Source organism: Antennarius striatus, chromosome 17, assembly GCF_040054535.1.
Source record: "Antennarius striatus isolate MH-2024 chromosome 17, ASM4005453v1, whole genome shotgun sequence".
In the NCBI taxonomy this organism is placed as follows: Eukaryota; Metazoa; Chordata; class Actinopteri; order Lophiiformes; family Antennariidae; genus Antennarius; species Antennarius striatus.
The window spans coordinates 1702716-1717907 of record NC_090792.1 but is presented as its reverse complement, the minus strand read 5'-3'; the positions used below and the strand labels follow the sequence as shown (position 1 = coordinate 1717907).

Below are 15192 nucleotides of genomic sequence, written 5' to 3'. Positions count from 1 at the left end.
TTGAGGTTTGTTCTGTTCTAAACGTCACCTATTTCCAGTACAGAGGGAACTTCTATCGGCAGAAACATGGATGTGCCATGGGCTCGCCCATGTCTCCTATCGTGGCCAATTTGTACATGGAAGAAGTGGAACACAAGGCCCTTACCTTGTTTAGCAACACCAAGCCGCTGGTTCCGGTACGTAGACAACACATGGGTCAAGATCAGAATCCACGAGGTGTAACGTTTCACGAACAAAGCTAAGCGTCATCAGGATCCTGGAAAACAGGGCTGACAAGTTACCCAACAGTGCCCAAGAGCAGGCGCAAGAACACCAACACCTGAAATGGCCAGGTGGTGAGGCCGTGGGTGTCCACGCAAGTGCGCGAGGGATTACTATATTTTAATATGTAAACCGCAGGACCAGCCAATCCATGAAAACAAAAAAGTGACTTATCGTCTGGAAAATAAGTCACGTATACGCAGATGTTAAACACAATTAAAGTCAGATTAATTTCAGAGGAGTAACGTCCAGCTGATGGTGGATAGTGACAGGTTTGCTTGTTTGTTTCTCTGACATTAACTTTTTAACAGCAGAGAACCTGAGGGACCGTCTGAGTCAAACCACTGCCCCAGGGGGTGAGGTGGGGGGGCAGCATGGCTCTCACATATCAGCTGACGCTGGACGACACTCAGAGCTTCCAGCCGCAGACAAGGCGACAGAGGGGGGAATGTCGAGCGAGCGGCCGCCGGCGGGGAGCGGCTCGGACCGGGATTATGACGACGACGACCTGGAGGCGTTTTCAGACACCGAGGCGGACTATGAGGACGGAGGTAGGGACGGTCCCAGACCGAGCCGGAGCCGCCGCTGCCCGGGGCGTCTTCGCGTCAGCTGACCCCCCCTCCCCCCCCAATGTAGAGCACAGCAGCTCTGATCGAGGCTCCGACATTCTGACAGTAGCGCAGATGGAACGTGAGAGTATTAGTACACGGTTTACGTCACATTTTGTATGACGTGTGTCAGAAGTTAACCGATTTGACCGAAACGCGGTGCTGCTGGATCTCGCGAGAGAAGCGGGTCACCTCCATTCATGGGTCCTGACCCCCAGGGGTCGGAGACTCCTCTGGACCAGGAAATCCCATTTCAGGGGTGGCAAACTCATTAATGTAACATAAATGTAACTACTCCTTAATATTAAATGACTGAATTCATTACTTATTCAAGTTACAAACATTACAGTTACACAGAAAACAAAAGGTTTTGGTTTCTCTGTTCTAACATAAATCCTTTTAATTTGTCAGGTTATGAAACCGATAGGACTCCATCAATCAAGGATCAAACTAGGAAAAAAAATAAGAAAATGAGAAAAATAAAATCAAACACAAATTAGGACATTAACTTTGTTCAAAGCTTTTTTTGTCAATGTTAAAATAGGATTAATTAATGCATTGTGGGAAATGTAGTTTTGCTCAAAGCACACTTTTGACCTATTTATTTTTTTGACACTCTGACCTTTTATGCTCTCCCAGGCCACATGAAATGATGTGGTGGGCCACATTTGGCCCCCGGGCTCCTATTGAAGATGTGTTTCTTGGTTTTTTGGTTTTTTTACTAAGATCAGACGTAAATACATCAAGACTAATGCTGCGTGCAAGCCTATAATGAAGTGGTCAAATATGTAATTATATTGCAGCTAGTCTCAAACAGAATGGACTGTAATATCATTCTCTTGTTTTGATAATTAAAAATATTTTAAATGTCATGTTTGGTTATTTATGCTTATTTATATTGTTTTATAAGTGGCACATTCTCTTTATTGCTCAAATCGATGATGCCTGGAAATTATCATCATCTTATTTTCTTTTTTCCACTGTGGATTGTGTATCCATATATATGATATTCAAATCCTATTAAAGGCGGATATGATCCTACAACAACTCCAATAATAATAATAATAATAATAATAATAATAATCAAAGTACAATGACAGCTATCAATGAACACAGATCAGACATCTCATTCACTTTGAATATAAAACCCATTGAGTGTAAACATACCCACATTGCACTACTTCTCTACATTTTGTAGTGCTGGGCGTCAGTGACCTTCTGAAGGGAGATGTCAAACCTCGGATACTACTGATGGGCCTGCGGAGGAGCGGGAAGTCCTCCATCCAGAAAGTGGTTTTCCATAAAATGTCACCTAGTGAGACCCTGTTCCTGGAGAGCACCAATAAGATCTGTCGAGAGGATGTCTCCAGCAGCTCATTCGTCAGCTTCCAAATCTGGGACTTCCCCGGCCAGATTGACTTTTTCGACCCTACGTTTGACTACGAAATGATCTTCCGAGGCACTGGAGCACTAATTTTTGTAATTGACTCACAGGTAAGGTAGAAAGTATTTATTTATGTAAGAAACATTAGTAAATGAGCTTTTATCCTTGGTTAAGAATAATATTGGTTTGGGCTGTTCACCTCAGTAAGCAACATTGTGTTAGCTTTAAACTCAAAACTTTTTTTCCCTCAAGTTGATGGAAGTAGCTCAGAAGCAATGTCTAATTTATACCCTGAGTTAGAGAGACTATCTATTGGGAAAATTTATCTCTGAATCACATGTTTTTTATATGTAAATAGTTTAATATATACAGTATAATATAACACAGTAAAATATGTTAGAATGGATGTGAACATTAGAATCAGAATCAGGTTTATTGGTTTTGTACCGAGAAAAAAAAAGGAGTCTTCTGGTTTTACTACAATCACAGTGTAAGAGAAGTTAGAAATTTTAGTTAAAGATAAAAATCTAAAATCTAAAAAAACTGTGAGTGTTCTGTCGTCCTTACTGTAGGATGACTACGTGGATGCTCTGAATCGACTGCATCTCACCGTGACCAGAGCCTATAAAGTCAACCCGGATATCAACTTTGAGGTGTTCATTCACAAAGTGGATGGCCTATCAGACGAGCACAAGATAGAGAAGCGGAGGGACATCCACAAACGAGCCAATGATGACCTTGCAGATGCAGGCCAGGAAAGAATATTCTTGAGGTAAAATATAACTTCCACCCCAAATTATTATTACAGCATATAAAATAAATGAATAGTAGCAGAACAGTTTGCACATATAGACATCACTTAATGAGATAATTTATATGACTTTTTAAATCAATGTGTGCCCTTGTGTCCTATCTACTATACAATTTGAATTGTATTGACTGACAAATGCTGAGGTTGCGATGTTAAAAATGATCAGACTGTTGTTTTCTCCTTGATCCCTACAGTTTCTACTTAACCAGCATATATGACCACTCCATATTTGAGGCCTTCAGTAAAGTGGTGCAGAAGCTCATCCCACAGTTGCCTACACTGGAAAACCTGCTCAGCATTTTCATATCTGTGAGTAATCCTTTCTGAAATAAATTAATTTGGAATGAGAGAACTGCAGCACATGCACAGCTATTTGTAATTTATGATCAAGCCACCAGGTGGCGGTAGGACTCAACAAATACCCAAGACTCATTGCGGTCCCTGTACAGTATGGTACATAAAGGGACAAGCTATGGTTGTCATTATTGAATATAATCTGCTGTATAGAAAAACTAATACTGTAACCATAGTAACTAATGTGTACAATGTTCTTCAGATACCATTAATTTATATAGAGGTCCTGCCTTTAAGATTAGGCCTTTTTCATTTGGTCATCAGCAGGATTATGTAAGACCTAACTGACAATTGTATTCAGGATTTACTATAACTGATGGTGCATGGGGGAGGGTATTTCCAAAATTTGGTCCAGACCTTGAAGTATTTCCAACTTTCTTTCATTATGATGTTATCACAGGTTGTACAAGGACAGCCAGGCCCCAGGCGCAGAGTAGAACTGAAGAATGGTTTAATAACAATGTTCAACCGAAAATCACCTTTCGTGAAAAGTACAATATTTATGAACTGTAAAGCACCATGAGGCATAAAGTAACAAATAAACACAAAACCACCGTGAAGGGGAACACTCACAGAGAAATTTAAAAAAAAAACAACAACAACCCAAAAGCACAAGATACCAAATCATCCAGTGGTATCCTGCTTTTGGAAATGGTACAATGTGTCTTGATCGCAACTGTGGGCAATTAAGGAGACTTGCATACTTATTGTTCACATTTTTTGAAAGCGTTTCCAAGGTACTCAGTGTTTTAAGTGGTTTAAAATGTTCTTTGTCTTGACACATTTCATTGCTAAAGTTGACCTGATTGGTTATATTTTGAATATTAACCAACACTGTTAATCCTGTTGTGTTTTGTATTGGTTTTAATAAAAGCACCTCAGCAGCTGTATTATAATTATGTTTCCTGAGGGGTTAGGGTTATGCTACTAACGTTATTCCCACTTATATATTTTTTATGTACAGCAAACATAAACCAGTGTTGCTACTTTAGTTTTGTTATTTTAGTTTAGCTGCATTTGACACAAATTAGTAGAACACACAACTGAGCAGAACGGTGGTGCAGTGGGTACCACTGCTGCAGCACGAGGAGAATGTTTGGGTTTTTCTCTTTTATGTGAACTTATATATTTAAATAATATGAGTGCATTAAAAGCCATGTGTCTGAGGTGATTTAAAGATAATATACCTGACTGTTATTTGTTGACTTCTTTGTGTCTGTTTGCAGAACTCAGGTACAGACAAGGCCTTCCTGTTTGATGTGGTCAGTAAAATATGCATCGCCACAGACAGCAGTCCAGTGGACATGCTGACTTATGAACTGTGTTGTGACCTGATTGATGTGGTCATTGACATCTCCAGCATCTATGGGTAAGCCTTAAGGACGCTAAACCACCAACTAATCCAAGGTATTGGACATCATTAAACCCATAAAACACACAAAGTACTTAATCAGAAGGTACCAATAACTGATTGGTATTTGGTGCATCTCATCTCGCCTCATCATCAGCCTCTTGTCTACATCCAGGTCACGAGTCAGCAGTTTGAACAGGGAAGCCCAAACTCTACTCTCCCCAACCACTTCCACCAACTCCAAGAGGAGATGATGGAAGTGCTCAGATTTAGAGACCATCGTTCTCACAAAGCACATGTGGACTGGTTGTGTGGACTCCAATACACTGTCCAGCACCCTCGTGAGAGTATAGAGCTGGTACAATGTCCCACAACCAGAACAAAAACTGCACTGTTCCTCCTGGATCTGAGGTTTGAGTAACAGCAGGGCTCTCCTCTCCAGTACCCTGGAGTAGATTCTCCCAAGGAGGCTGAACATTGCCCACTCTACCACTCCAGACACACTGTAGCAGTTGTCCAAGCAATGTTGGAAAGACTTGTCAGACATTATAGCCCTGCAACTTCCAGAACCTACTTAGAGTGGATCTCATCCATTCAGCCTGAGTGATGAATAAACCTACTACAAAGTCCTCCAGTTCTGTTTCCTCACTAGAATGGGGAATCACTCAGTGGGATTGAGATGCTTTTATGAAGGTCAGAGTTCAGGTAAAGCCTCGTTTACACTGACCCTCATCGCCGAAGCAAGCCGAAGTGAAGTGTTTTGCACACACACACAAACTAACAGGCAATGTAGTCGACACGTCATTAGAATGGAAACACTGATGGTGATTTGTACAACCAACAACTGAACAACTTGTGCGTCTAGCTCTGAGCAACACTGAGACACACTGCTACCTTACCGCTAGACACACCTCGGGATGTAAACATTAATCATAATTGTATGGTTAAATCAATCACCAGTAACCTTTTTCATAGTAATTTCTTTTCATTCAAATGTGTTTCCAAAATGTTTTGTTAAACAGCTTCTTGTACTGTGTGGAATAACAGGTTCTGAGGATATTGGTTGGGGCACACGTAGTTACGAGGCCTCCTCTGGGCCAGGTGACACTACTCTGACCCTTGTTGACGTCAACATAATTGCGTAAGTTTTAGTCATCTGAGACCCCACACCTGGGGGTTTGGACCTAAATAGGCCACATTTGGCCCTAAAGTGACTACCTCTCACAGCTGTATTGGGGAGTGTGTGGCCAAGGACGAAAGCAGCACTGCTGATGTCACATTTGACCAAAATGGGGTGTATTTTACATTCCTCTAGTAAACACAACCGGAACTGTCCACTCATGTAACCCCTCAATAATGTTACTCCTCTTTGTCTGAGAATAGTTCAGGATTAACAATTGGGAAATCCGTTTACATACTAGTTGGTTCTTCTCCAATAATTCAGCGGATTGCTCCTATCCTACCATTATCAACTCAAAACAGCTGTGATGTTGCCCTTAACTTATGAAGAAAATGGACAACCAGAGAGATAACCGTCAATGAAACTTGAAAACCAATTTTTTGGTTTCAATTAGACTGAATTTTAAAATATCCTTAACTCTATATTTGAACAGTTTATCAACACCATAGATCTCATAATGTTCTGCAATTTTCCGCGGTTTTCCTTTTATGTAGTGATGGAAAAAGTCTGCAGAAGGAGAAGATAAGAAATTCTCCAGACTCAGCAAATTGCATCATCTTCATCTCCAACCATTACAGAAGATGACAGGACTAGGTCATCCTTAAAATTATTAATAACCACACCATCAGTAAGGACAGAACTTGACAAAATAGCTTTTTCATCATGTGCACCAAATGTCTGAAGTGAACTCCAAGCCACCTTAAATCCAGAAATACCTCCACATGTTAATACTTTTAAATACCTTATGAATGTAAGTTGACTGACAGTACAACTGTCTTTAACCTAACGTCTTTCTAGCTGTCTGTCTTTATTAGCTTTATATACCTTTGCCTGTTAATGAATGAATAATGTTGTTTAATCTGATGAACTGAGGGACAAAATAGTTTTTTATTCCAGCATTCCAGGGTAGGAGCAGTCTTCAGCGGAGCAGGCTCCTCTGGTTGCAGATGACTGAGTGTAAAGCGTGACTGGCATCAGTTTGGGTCAGTAGGTTACACAGTCATGGGGAAGAGTGAGCAAACTTGCCTGACCTGAAATCCATTGGCAATCTACATCACATTGTCAAGAGGACGTTGAGAGACACCAAAAATGCAGATGACTAGAAGGTTATCAAAGCGACCTGGTCTTCTTTAACACCTGAGCAGGACCACAGGCGGATTGCCTACTGCCATCCTGCACTGATGTAGTAATTCATGCAAAACGAGGCCCAACCAACTATTTAGTATATAGAAATGAACATAAGTTTCAGAAGTCTGACATTTCTTTATAAAATATCCTTTTTTATTGTTTTTATGTAATATTCTCATTTTTTGAGGCAATTAAATTTGAGTTTTCATTATTTGTAAGCCATAATTATGAAAATTTCAAGGAATAAATGCTTGAAATATTTCACTCCATGTTTAAATTTCCTTCCTAAATAAATAGGAAGGGAATGTGCCCATAAAGCTGAGTGTGTTTTTCCCCATCTGTTTCAGTCTGACGGGTAGTGAAGATAGTTCACCGTATGACAAGGACTCTATGGCCATCATCCACCTGAACAACACCACAGTCATGTATCTGAAGGAGGTCACCAAGTTTCTTGCCATTGTCTGCTTCCTCCCGAAGGACAGCTTTATGAGGAGAGGTCAGTCCATTTACAGTAAATATCCACGTACATGAGAGAGCAGTCAAGTGTCATCAGTTGCACATTTTACCCATAATCCACTCATAAAATGAGAGGAGCTTTCACTTAGAAGGAGCAATCAAGTTATAATTATAATCAAGTTATAATTATAATTAATTAGAATCAAGTTATAATTATAATTAATTAGAACCACAGACTATTTTTTATGAACAGTTTTCAAACATACTTTTAGCTTGATTTGAATTTTATTGATTTAATTTTTATTTATTTCACTGTGAAATATGCACAACTGAAACTCCCAACAAATAAGAGGAGTCAGAGGGACGCTAAACAGAACATGTTTTGGGGAAATAAGTAGAATAAGTATTGCATATAATAAGCTATATACAAAATATATACTGTAATAAACTTGCTGTTGGAGCACTGCACACTGTTGAGGGGCGAAAAATGAATTTTCAAAATAATTGGTTAATCAGTCTCAGTTAAACAAATTTTCTGACAAATTGATCTGCTACTTCTGAAAAAAGGGCACAGGGCACATGTAATTAATTATGAATCAAAGATGGAGTAATGAAATGAAGCAACAGGTATATTCAAACAATTTATATAAATGATAATCTTATGACCAGTGACTTTCACTGTGTTACCTGGTGGATGAGATGAGTGAGTGTTCTATAATTATCCCTTGTAACTGCAGGTGTTAAGGTTAATTACAGTATGTGACCTGACGTCAAACTCTTCACCACCAGCTTAACTGACAATTTAAATGCCTTAAAGCTGCCTATTTATATGTACAAGGAGCGTTACTAAGGAGATCTATATTTTTTTTGTACTGACCAGTTCAGGAATGTCAATTCATGGGTGGAACATAACACCGGAAATGTTATACGACTGTTTCTGTTTGGAACGAACCAATTGCCAAAAAATTCTGGTTCCAAGCCCGAGTTACTGATACTGACAATTAATTTATAAACTCACCATCATTATCTCTTATGTCACATCTTTTCTCTCTGATCAGCTCATGGGGGTGTTATCTGGTTGTCTCACAGGCCTCATTGACTACAACTTTCACTGCTTACGGAATGCCATCCAGGAGGTTTTTGATGTTCGTGTCAAAGTTCAGCTGAATCGTAAGCTTCTCAGTCGGAGGAGGTGGAGTAAAGTAACTTCAGCTAGCAGCATCCCGCAGTGAGGACTGTTGACATCCTGACAACGCCAAGAAACACTCCCCTCAGTCACAGCAAAGCCTTAGATTCTCCATCCCTCTGAACCAGCTGTCTGTTTGCAGCTCTGACTGAATAAATTTACATTATATGCTTTTTTTAGGCTACAGGAGTATTGGCCGAGTCATTGATACCTTTGTAAAGAGAGCTCATTGAGTCTTCAGTAGTCATTAGAGATACTGTTGATAAGTACTCAACATGTGTCATAGTGGGTCACACCGTCACCTCACAGTGAGGAAGTTCTGGGTTCAAGTATTTCTGTGCAGAGTTGGTATCGATGTGGGTTCTGTCCGTCCTACCTCCAAAAACATGCTGCTTAGGGAAATCGGTCGTACAAAATAATCCGTAGGTGTGAGTCTAAGTGGTTTTGTGTCTTTCTTGTGTTTATTGTGGCTATTGATGGAAGAACTAAAGCAACTTTGATTATTATCAAGGAAACCATTCAAAATGACTAGATGTCAACTCTTGATTTCCCTTCTTATAAAATATAGGTACACCCAGGGACACCCCTCGGTTTCTAAGCTCATGGTAAGTCCACCTAGAGTCACAGGTTTTATAGATAGATATACTTTATTGACCCCAAACTGGGAAATTCCCTTTTACTCTGGGTTTGTTAATCCTGCTTGGTGAAACGGACCTCTGGTGCCGTAGGTCTCGCCTGAGCTGGTCAACGGTGATAATTGGGTGAGAAAGTGCATCACAACACTTCTAGCTGCTGTTGATGACATGTCTGGTCTGAAGAAGAGTCAATCATGGGGCAGAGGAGTCTCCAGTGGGGGCAAGGAGACGACACGCATCATCTCCCCTTGCTAGTTCCGCGCACCGCGGAGCCACACACAAAGACAGAAAACCATGCACACACACACACACACTCATTCCTACGGGCAATTTCGAACAATCACCTTGAAGCGCATGCTTTTGGAGGTGGGAGGAACCCGGAGAACCCGGAGAGAACCCACGCAGACACGGGGAGAGCATGTGAACTCCGCACACGGGACTCGAACCCGGGTCCGCCGTGTTGTGAGGCGGCAGCGCTAACCACTGCGCCACCGTGCTGCCCTCCCAAGAACACAGTTGGCTAATTACAAAATATCTCATTGGTGACAAGTACATTTGAGTGTATAACTTAAGTGTGGTAAAGAATTTAAAGTGTGTCATAAATTATCTCAACCAGCCATGAAGATTAACAGTTTGATTAATATATGATGATACAAACAATAGAAAAATATCACATTAATATACAGTGGTACCTCTACTTACGAATGTCTCTACTTACGAAATTTCTCCGCAGGAAAATATTACCTCTGGTTACGAAAGAAATTTCGACTTACGTAAGGTAAAAATACAGTACCGACTGATACTCGCAGCTCCAACAGGTTCCTGAACGCACCATTCTCATAGCTGCTCTGCCATTGGCTATTACCTAATATCTTCCTGGCATCCCATTGGCTAAGAGGGACCTCTGTGTGGAGCTAGATTGGTGTTCCTCGTCATTCGGCCCTCAACTCATGAGGTGTTCTGGTAGTTTTACGTAAATATATTAACTTTTAGAGTATTCACTGTGGACCCCAAGAAAGTGACGGAGAAAAGAGGAAAAGAAAAGACGAAGAAAAGAGTTTTTTTGTCCGTACAAACAAAGCAAGAGATAATAGAAAAGCCTGAAAAAGGGATGCGTTTGGTTGATCTCTCCAAAGAATATGGCCGTAATGCATCTACAATCACCACGTTATTAAAACTAAAGGAAGTTTAAGGAGTTTAAGGCGTTGCGTGGGTGGTTGGAGAAGTTCAGAAGGAGGACTGGAATTCACTCTGTTGTTCATGGTGGGGCAAGAGGGCATGAACCAAGAAGGGCAAAAAACAATGAGGGCAGCAGTTAAAAGGTAAATAATCATCATTTTTATTCTCTATTCTTAGTTTTTTACGTTATTTATTGTGTTATAATCTAATTGTAACATGTATTTGTTACATGTTTTGTTGCATTTTTATGCTTTATAAAACATTTATGTCGCAATTTTTGGGGGCTTGGAATGGATTAAGGCATTTGCATGGAAAACACGTCTCTACTTACGTAATTTCTTCCAGAACTAATTAATTTCGTAAGTAGAGGTACCACGGTAGTATTTTGCTCACACAAGGCCCAGTCTCTTCCGTTTTGGGTCAGTGGTGGGTTGTGTAACAGCTCCTCGTGGCTCCAGTCTGCACTACAATGTGTTACATAAAACAATTTGATGTTCAAAGTTATAATCCAGCCTGTGCTGCCTGAGTGCTCTCCATCTGGGATTTTCCAGCCTGAGCTCATCCTGAGCCCTGCCCTCCAAGCATTTCAGTGACCCACACGTGTTCTGTTCCTCACAGAGACGTGTCAGAACCCCACTGTCCAAAACCTCGATCACCAACTGAAACTGATCACCAATAGTATTACCAGTATTTCTTCAGTCTGGCTCTTCTCACAAACAAATTTTATGAATTAACTAGGCATATTTACTTTTGGTTTCCTTCACATTGCTCTAGCAATATTTCTGGTAAAAACTTTGAAGTTCAGCCCCAAGGAAATTGTGTCATGCTGTTGAAGAATCAGAAATATTAAAGTTTCAGATGTAAAAGTAATAGATTTTACATCTAAAGCAAAGAAAATTGCTAAAGAAACACTTGAGACACCTACTGATACCTGTAGCTCTGAAAATTAAAATGACAACACTATGAAAGAAGTCATATTCTTTTCCTTTCGGCTTTTCCCTTCAGGGGTCTCCACAGCCAATCAGTGTCCTCCATCTAACCCTGTCTTCTGCATCCTCTTCTCTCACACCAACTACCTTCATGTCCTCTTTCACTACATCCATAAACCTCCTCTTTGGTCTTCCTCTAGGCCTCCTGCCTGGCAGTTCAGAACTCAGCATCCTTCTACCAATATATTCACTATCTCTCCTCTGGACATGTCCAAACCATCTCAGTCTGGCCTCTCTGACTTTATCTCCAGAACCTCTAACATGTGCTGTCCCTCTGATGTACTCATTACTGATCCTATCCTTCCTGGTCACTCCCAGAGAGAACCTCAGCATCTTCATCTCTGCTACCTCCAGCTCTGTCTCCTGTCTTTTCCTCAGTGACTCTGTCTCTAGACCAAACAACATCGCTGGTCTCACGGTATGAAAGAAGAAAATTAACAAAAAAATATGATTCACAAAATATAAAAAAAATCCTGAAAGATTCAATGGCCAAAGTAGAAACTTTCTTTCCTGACCTCAACATGTTTCTGCATAGTGTTAGTTTTGATTTAAGACATCCAGAAGGAAGTGACCAACCAGGTTTTACAAGAAAATAGGTTTTTATATTGAAGAAACTATTAACAAAAGTAAAAAGCATGATTGTAGAGAACAATTAGTTGGTTTTGAATTATGTCTCCTTTTTTTGAAACCTGTGTTTTTAAGTACTTTTAGTATGAATGGAGCAGGGGACTTGGAGACAAGAGCCTCTATTTTTAGTTTGATAAATGTTAAAATGTTAGATGTTCTCTTTGTTCAGGAAGACACAGTCCTGTTGAGAACCCTACCAGTGTTTAGTTTTGAGATGTGAATTCCTTTTTGTGTGATTCTCTTTTGGGTTTTGTGTCAATGTGATTATCTTGTAATGTCTCTCTCTCTCTCTCTCTCTCTCTCTCTCTCTCTCTCTCTCTCTCTCTCTCTCTCTCTCTCTGTCTCTCTCTCTCTCTCTCTCTCTCTCTCTCTCTCTCTCTCTCTCTCTCTCTCTCTCTCTCTCTCTCTCTCTCTCTCTCTCTCTCTCTCTCTCTCTCTCTCTCTCTCTCTCTCTCTCTCTCTCTCTCTCTCTCTCTCTCATGAAGTAGACTGATGGAAAAACTGACCAATGAAGGTTTTTCCAAAAAAAATAACAAATAAAAATCTCTCTTTCTCTGTAACCCCAGCTGGTCAAGGCAGACAACCATCCTACAGGAGCAGGGGTCTGCCCCAGTGTTCTGCACGTTAAAAGGAAGCAAAAGGACGTGCAAATAGGCTTGAGAGACTGGTTTAGACTAGGAGACTGGTTTAGACTAGGAGACTGGTTTAGACTAGGAGACTGGTTTAGACTAGGAGACTGGTTTAGACTAGGAGACTGGTTTAGATTAGGAGACTGGTTTAGACTAGCTCTATATGTAAAGTGCCATGAGAGGATTTCTGTTATGATTTGGTACTGTATAAATAAAATTTGATTGGATTTTGAATGTATCTGTAATCATATTTTCAAAAACTCTCAACATTAATTTACTATAAGCAACTACAAGCGAATATTACATACAAAGGCAATTGTAGGGTCAGACCGTTGGAGGGGCTCAGAATTATCTGGCACCCTCTGAGGAGAAGAGCAGGCGTTTTGAAAAGAGGCTGATGAGCAGAGTGAAAACTGGTATGCCCCGTCAACTGCCAGGAGTTAGCCAACCCCCTGACCTGCCAGGAGAAAAAGGAGACTAACACGAAATCAGACCTGCCAAGTATACAAAAAATGAACAGAACCATGACACGTCACCCAGGAAGCGGGTTTTGAGTTGTGGTGCATTGCTATTGCTCAAGGGCACATCAGAGGTGCTCAGGAGGTGAACTGACACCTCTCCTTGTATGTAGGCTTGTATGGAAGGTAAAACTAAACAGACCACAGACTCCTGAGTGGAATAAACTGCTGGCATGTTTAAATAAGTAGGTTGGAAGTAGACACAGACAAAACACAAGACCATACTGTTCTTGTTTATAGCGGTTAGGACTTGTGTTCCTCTTCCCTAGGTCAGAATAAGCATTTTCAGATCCTCTTGCTCTGGCTTTGTGGCAGATTATTTGATTTATTCAGACAGAGTTTGTGACATAAATATCACAAAGAGTAGATAATCAATATTTCATAACTGTATGCATCGACATAGGCTATCGTTCCTCTATTCAAGTTGACTTTGTCTTTGAATTACGTCTGTTGGTACTGGATGTTAATCTTCTGAGCTGTTCACCAGATGGTTGTGGTTGAAACAAGGAGTGGCTGGGGTGATTAGTGTCCCCGAAGACAATGCTAGCTTTTCTTCTTAGCCTTCTGGCATACAGTAGATGATGTCAAGCAGTGACCTGATGCTTGATTGCTTCCACCATGACACAGGTGATTGAGCTCCACAGCTGTAGCACACAGAGTTCAGCAGTAGGAGCTATAGGAGTTAGACTCGTCTCACTTCCATGAGGAGTTGGTTATTGTCTTTGTTGGGCATGTGAGTTGTTTCTGAGTTTTGTCAGTTGTTTTGACACTGGATGAAATTCTTGGACCCATTGTCAGAACCTATGCTGGTCAAGTGGGACCTGGGTTCCTCGTGGTCCATGACACCTCTAGACGTCTGACAGGCTTACCGGACCTGTCCTTGGGTGTCCCAGACACCTAAAGGCGTTTCCTTTTTTCTCTAGTGTCCCAGACACTCACAAAGACAGCACCTGAGGTAGTTGCCTCAAAGATCTTACCGTCTGACGTCGATCGGGGTCCTTTGCTCTTTTTTTTGTTCATTTCAATATTTGCCTGATTTGTTGAAAGATTGTGTGCACATAAGGACGGAATTGTATGAATCTGAGGCATCAGCATCTGACAGCTGCAAGTACATTAATGTATATTAAAGCATCTGTCAGGACACCACGGAAAACCCAGATGTTCTACTACATACTGATCATTAGTATCTGTGTTGCGTGTGGCGGCGCGGTGGCATAGTGGTTTGTGATGCATATTTAGATTAATTAATCATCATCTTCATACAATGAAGTACATTTATATCATCACCATTGTCTCAGTTGTCAAAAAATAAGGAGGTATGTGGCAGGGAGGGGGCGGGGGGGGGCTTCATCTGGTATTTCCTTTTGTTGCACATGACGGCACTGATAATACTGTGTCAGCAGAATTTTACAGTGTGTGAAAGTTAAAAAAAGACTTGTGGCAGATGATTGTGATGTTATATATATACAGTATATATATATATATACATATACACACACACACACACACACACCACTCAGACGAGGTTGACAGGTTGATTCATTTCATTACTCCCAGGTGTATGAGGTACATGCTGACGTCGCTGACACATTTCTGCAGATGATGATGTCTTCTCTAACTAGATGCTTCAACATGTTGTGGAGAGGAGCTGGAGATCAAAGCAGCCACAGCCATTAAAACACATTCATGTGGGAAGTGGCTCCAGAACCAGGTGTGAACCGGTGGACGTTGGACTGGACCTGGTACTCCACGTAGAAACGGTGGTTTCTGAGGGACGTGGGTTCCTGTGAGGGGGTTTGTGTTTACAACAGGGACCAATAATCTGTCTCTGCTGGCAAGTAATCTGTGTGTGTGTGTGTGTGTGTGTGTGTGTGTGTGTGTGTGTGTGTGTGTGTG

The 15192-nt window shown here is 40.9% G+C and overlaps 1 protein-coding gene across 3 annotated transcripts; it reads left to right on the top strand.

The window, feature by feature from the left end:
* The first annotated feature begins 632 nt into the window (after positions 1–632).
* On the top strand, positions 633–15170 carry rragd (ras-related GTP binding D). Of its 3 annotated transcripts, XM_068339148.1 has the most exons (8): positions 633–812; positions 2068–2363; positions 2826–3025; positions 3259–3373; positions 4645–4787; positions 7425–7573; positions 8623–8703; positions 14919–15170. In XM_068339148.1, the coding sequence occupies exons 1-8, from the start codon at positions 710–712 to the stop codon at positions 15011–15013; spliced, it is 1182 nt and encodes a 393-aa protein (XP_068195249.1). In that variant the 5' UTR covers positions 633–709; the 3' UTR covers positions 15014–15170. The 3 variants fall into 3 exon arrangements, with proteins under 3 accessions (XP_068195249.1, XP_068195251.1, XP_068195250.1); XM_068339150.1 differs by lacking the exon at positions 8623–8703; XM_068339149.1 differs by lacking the exon at positions 14919–15170 and having other exon boundaries at positions 8623–10553.
* Positions 15171–15192: the final 22 nt, after the last annotated feature.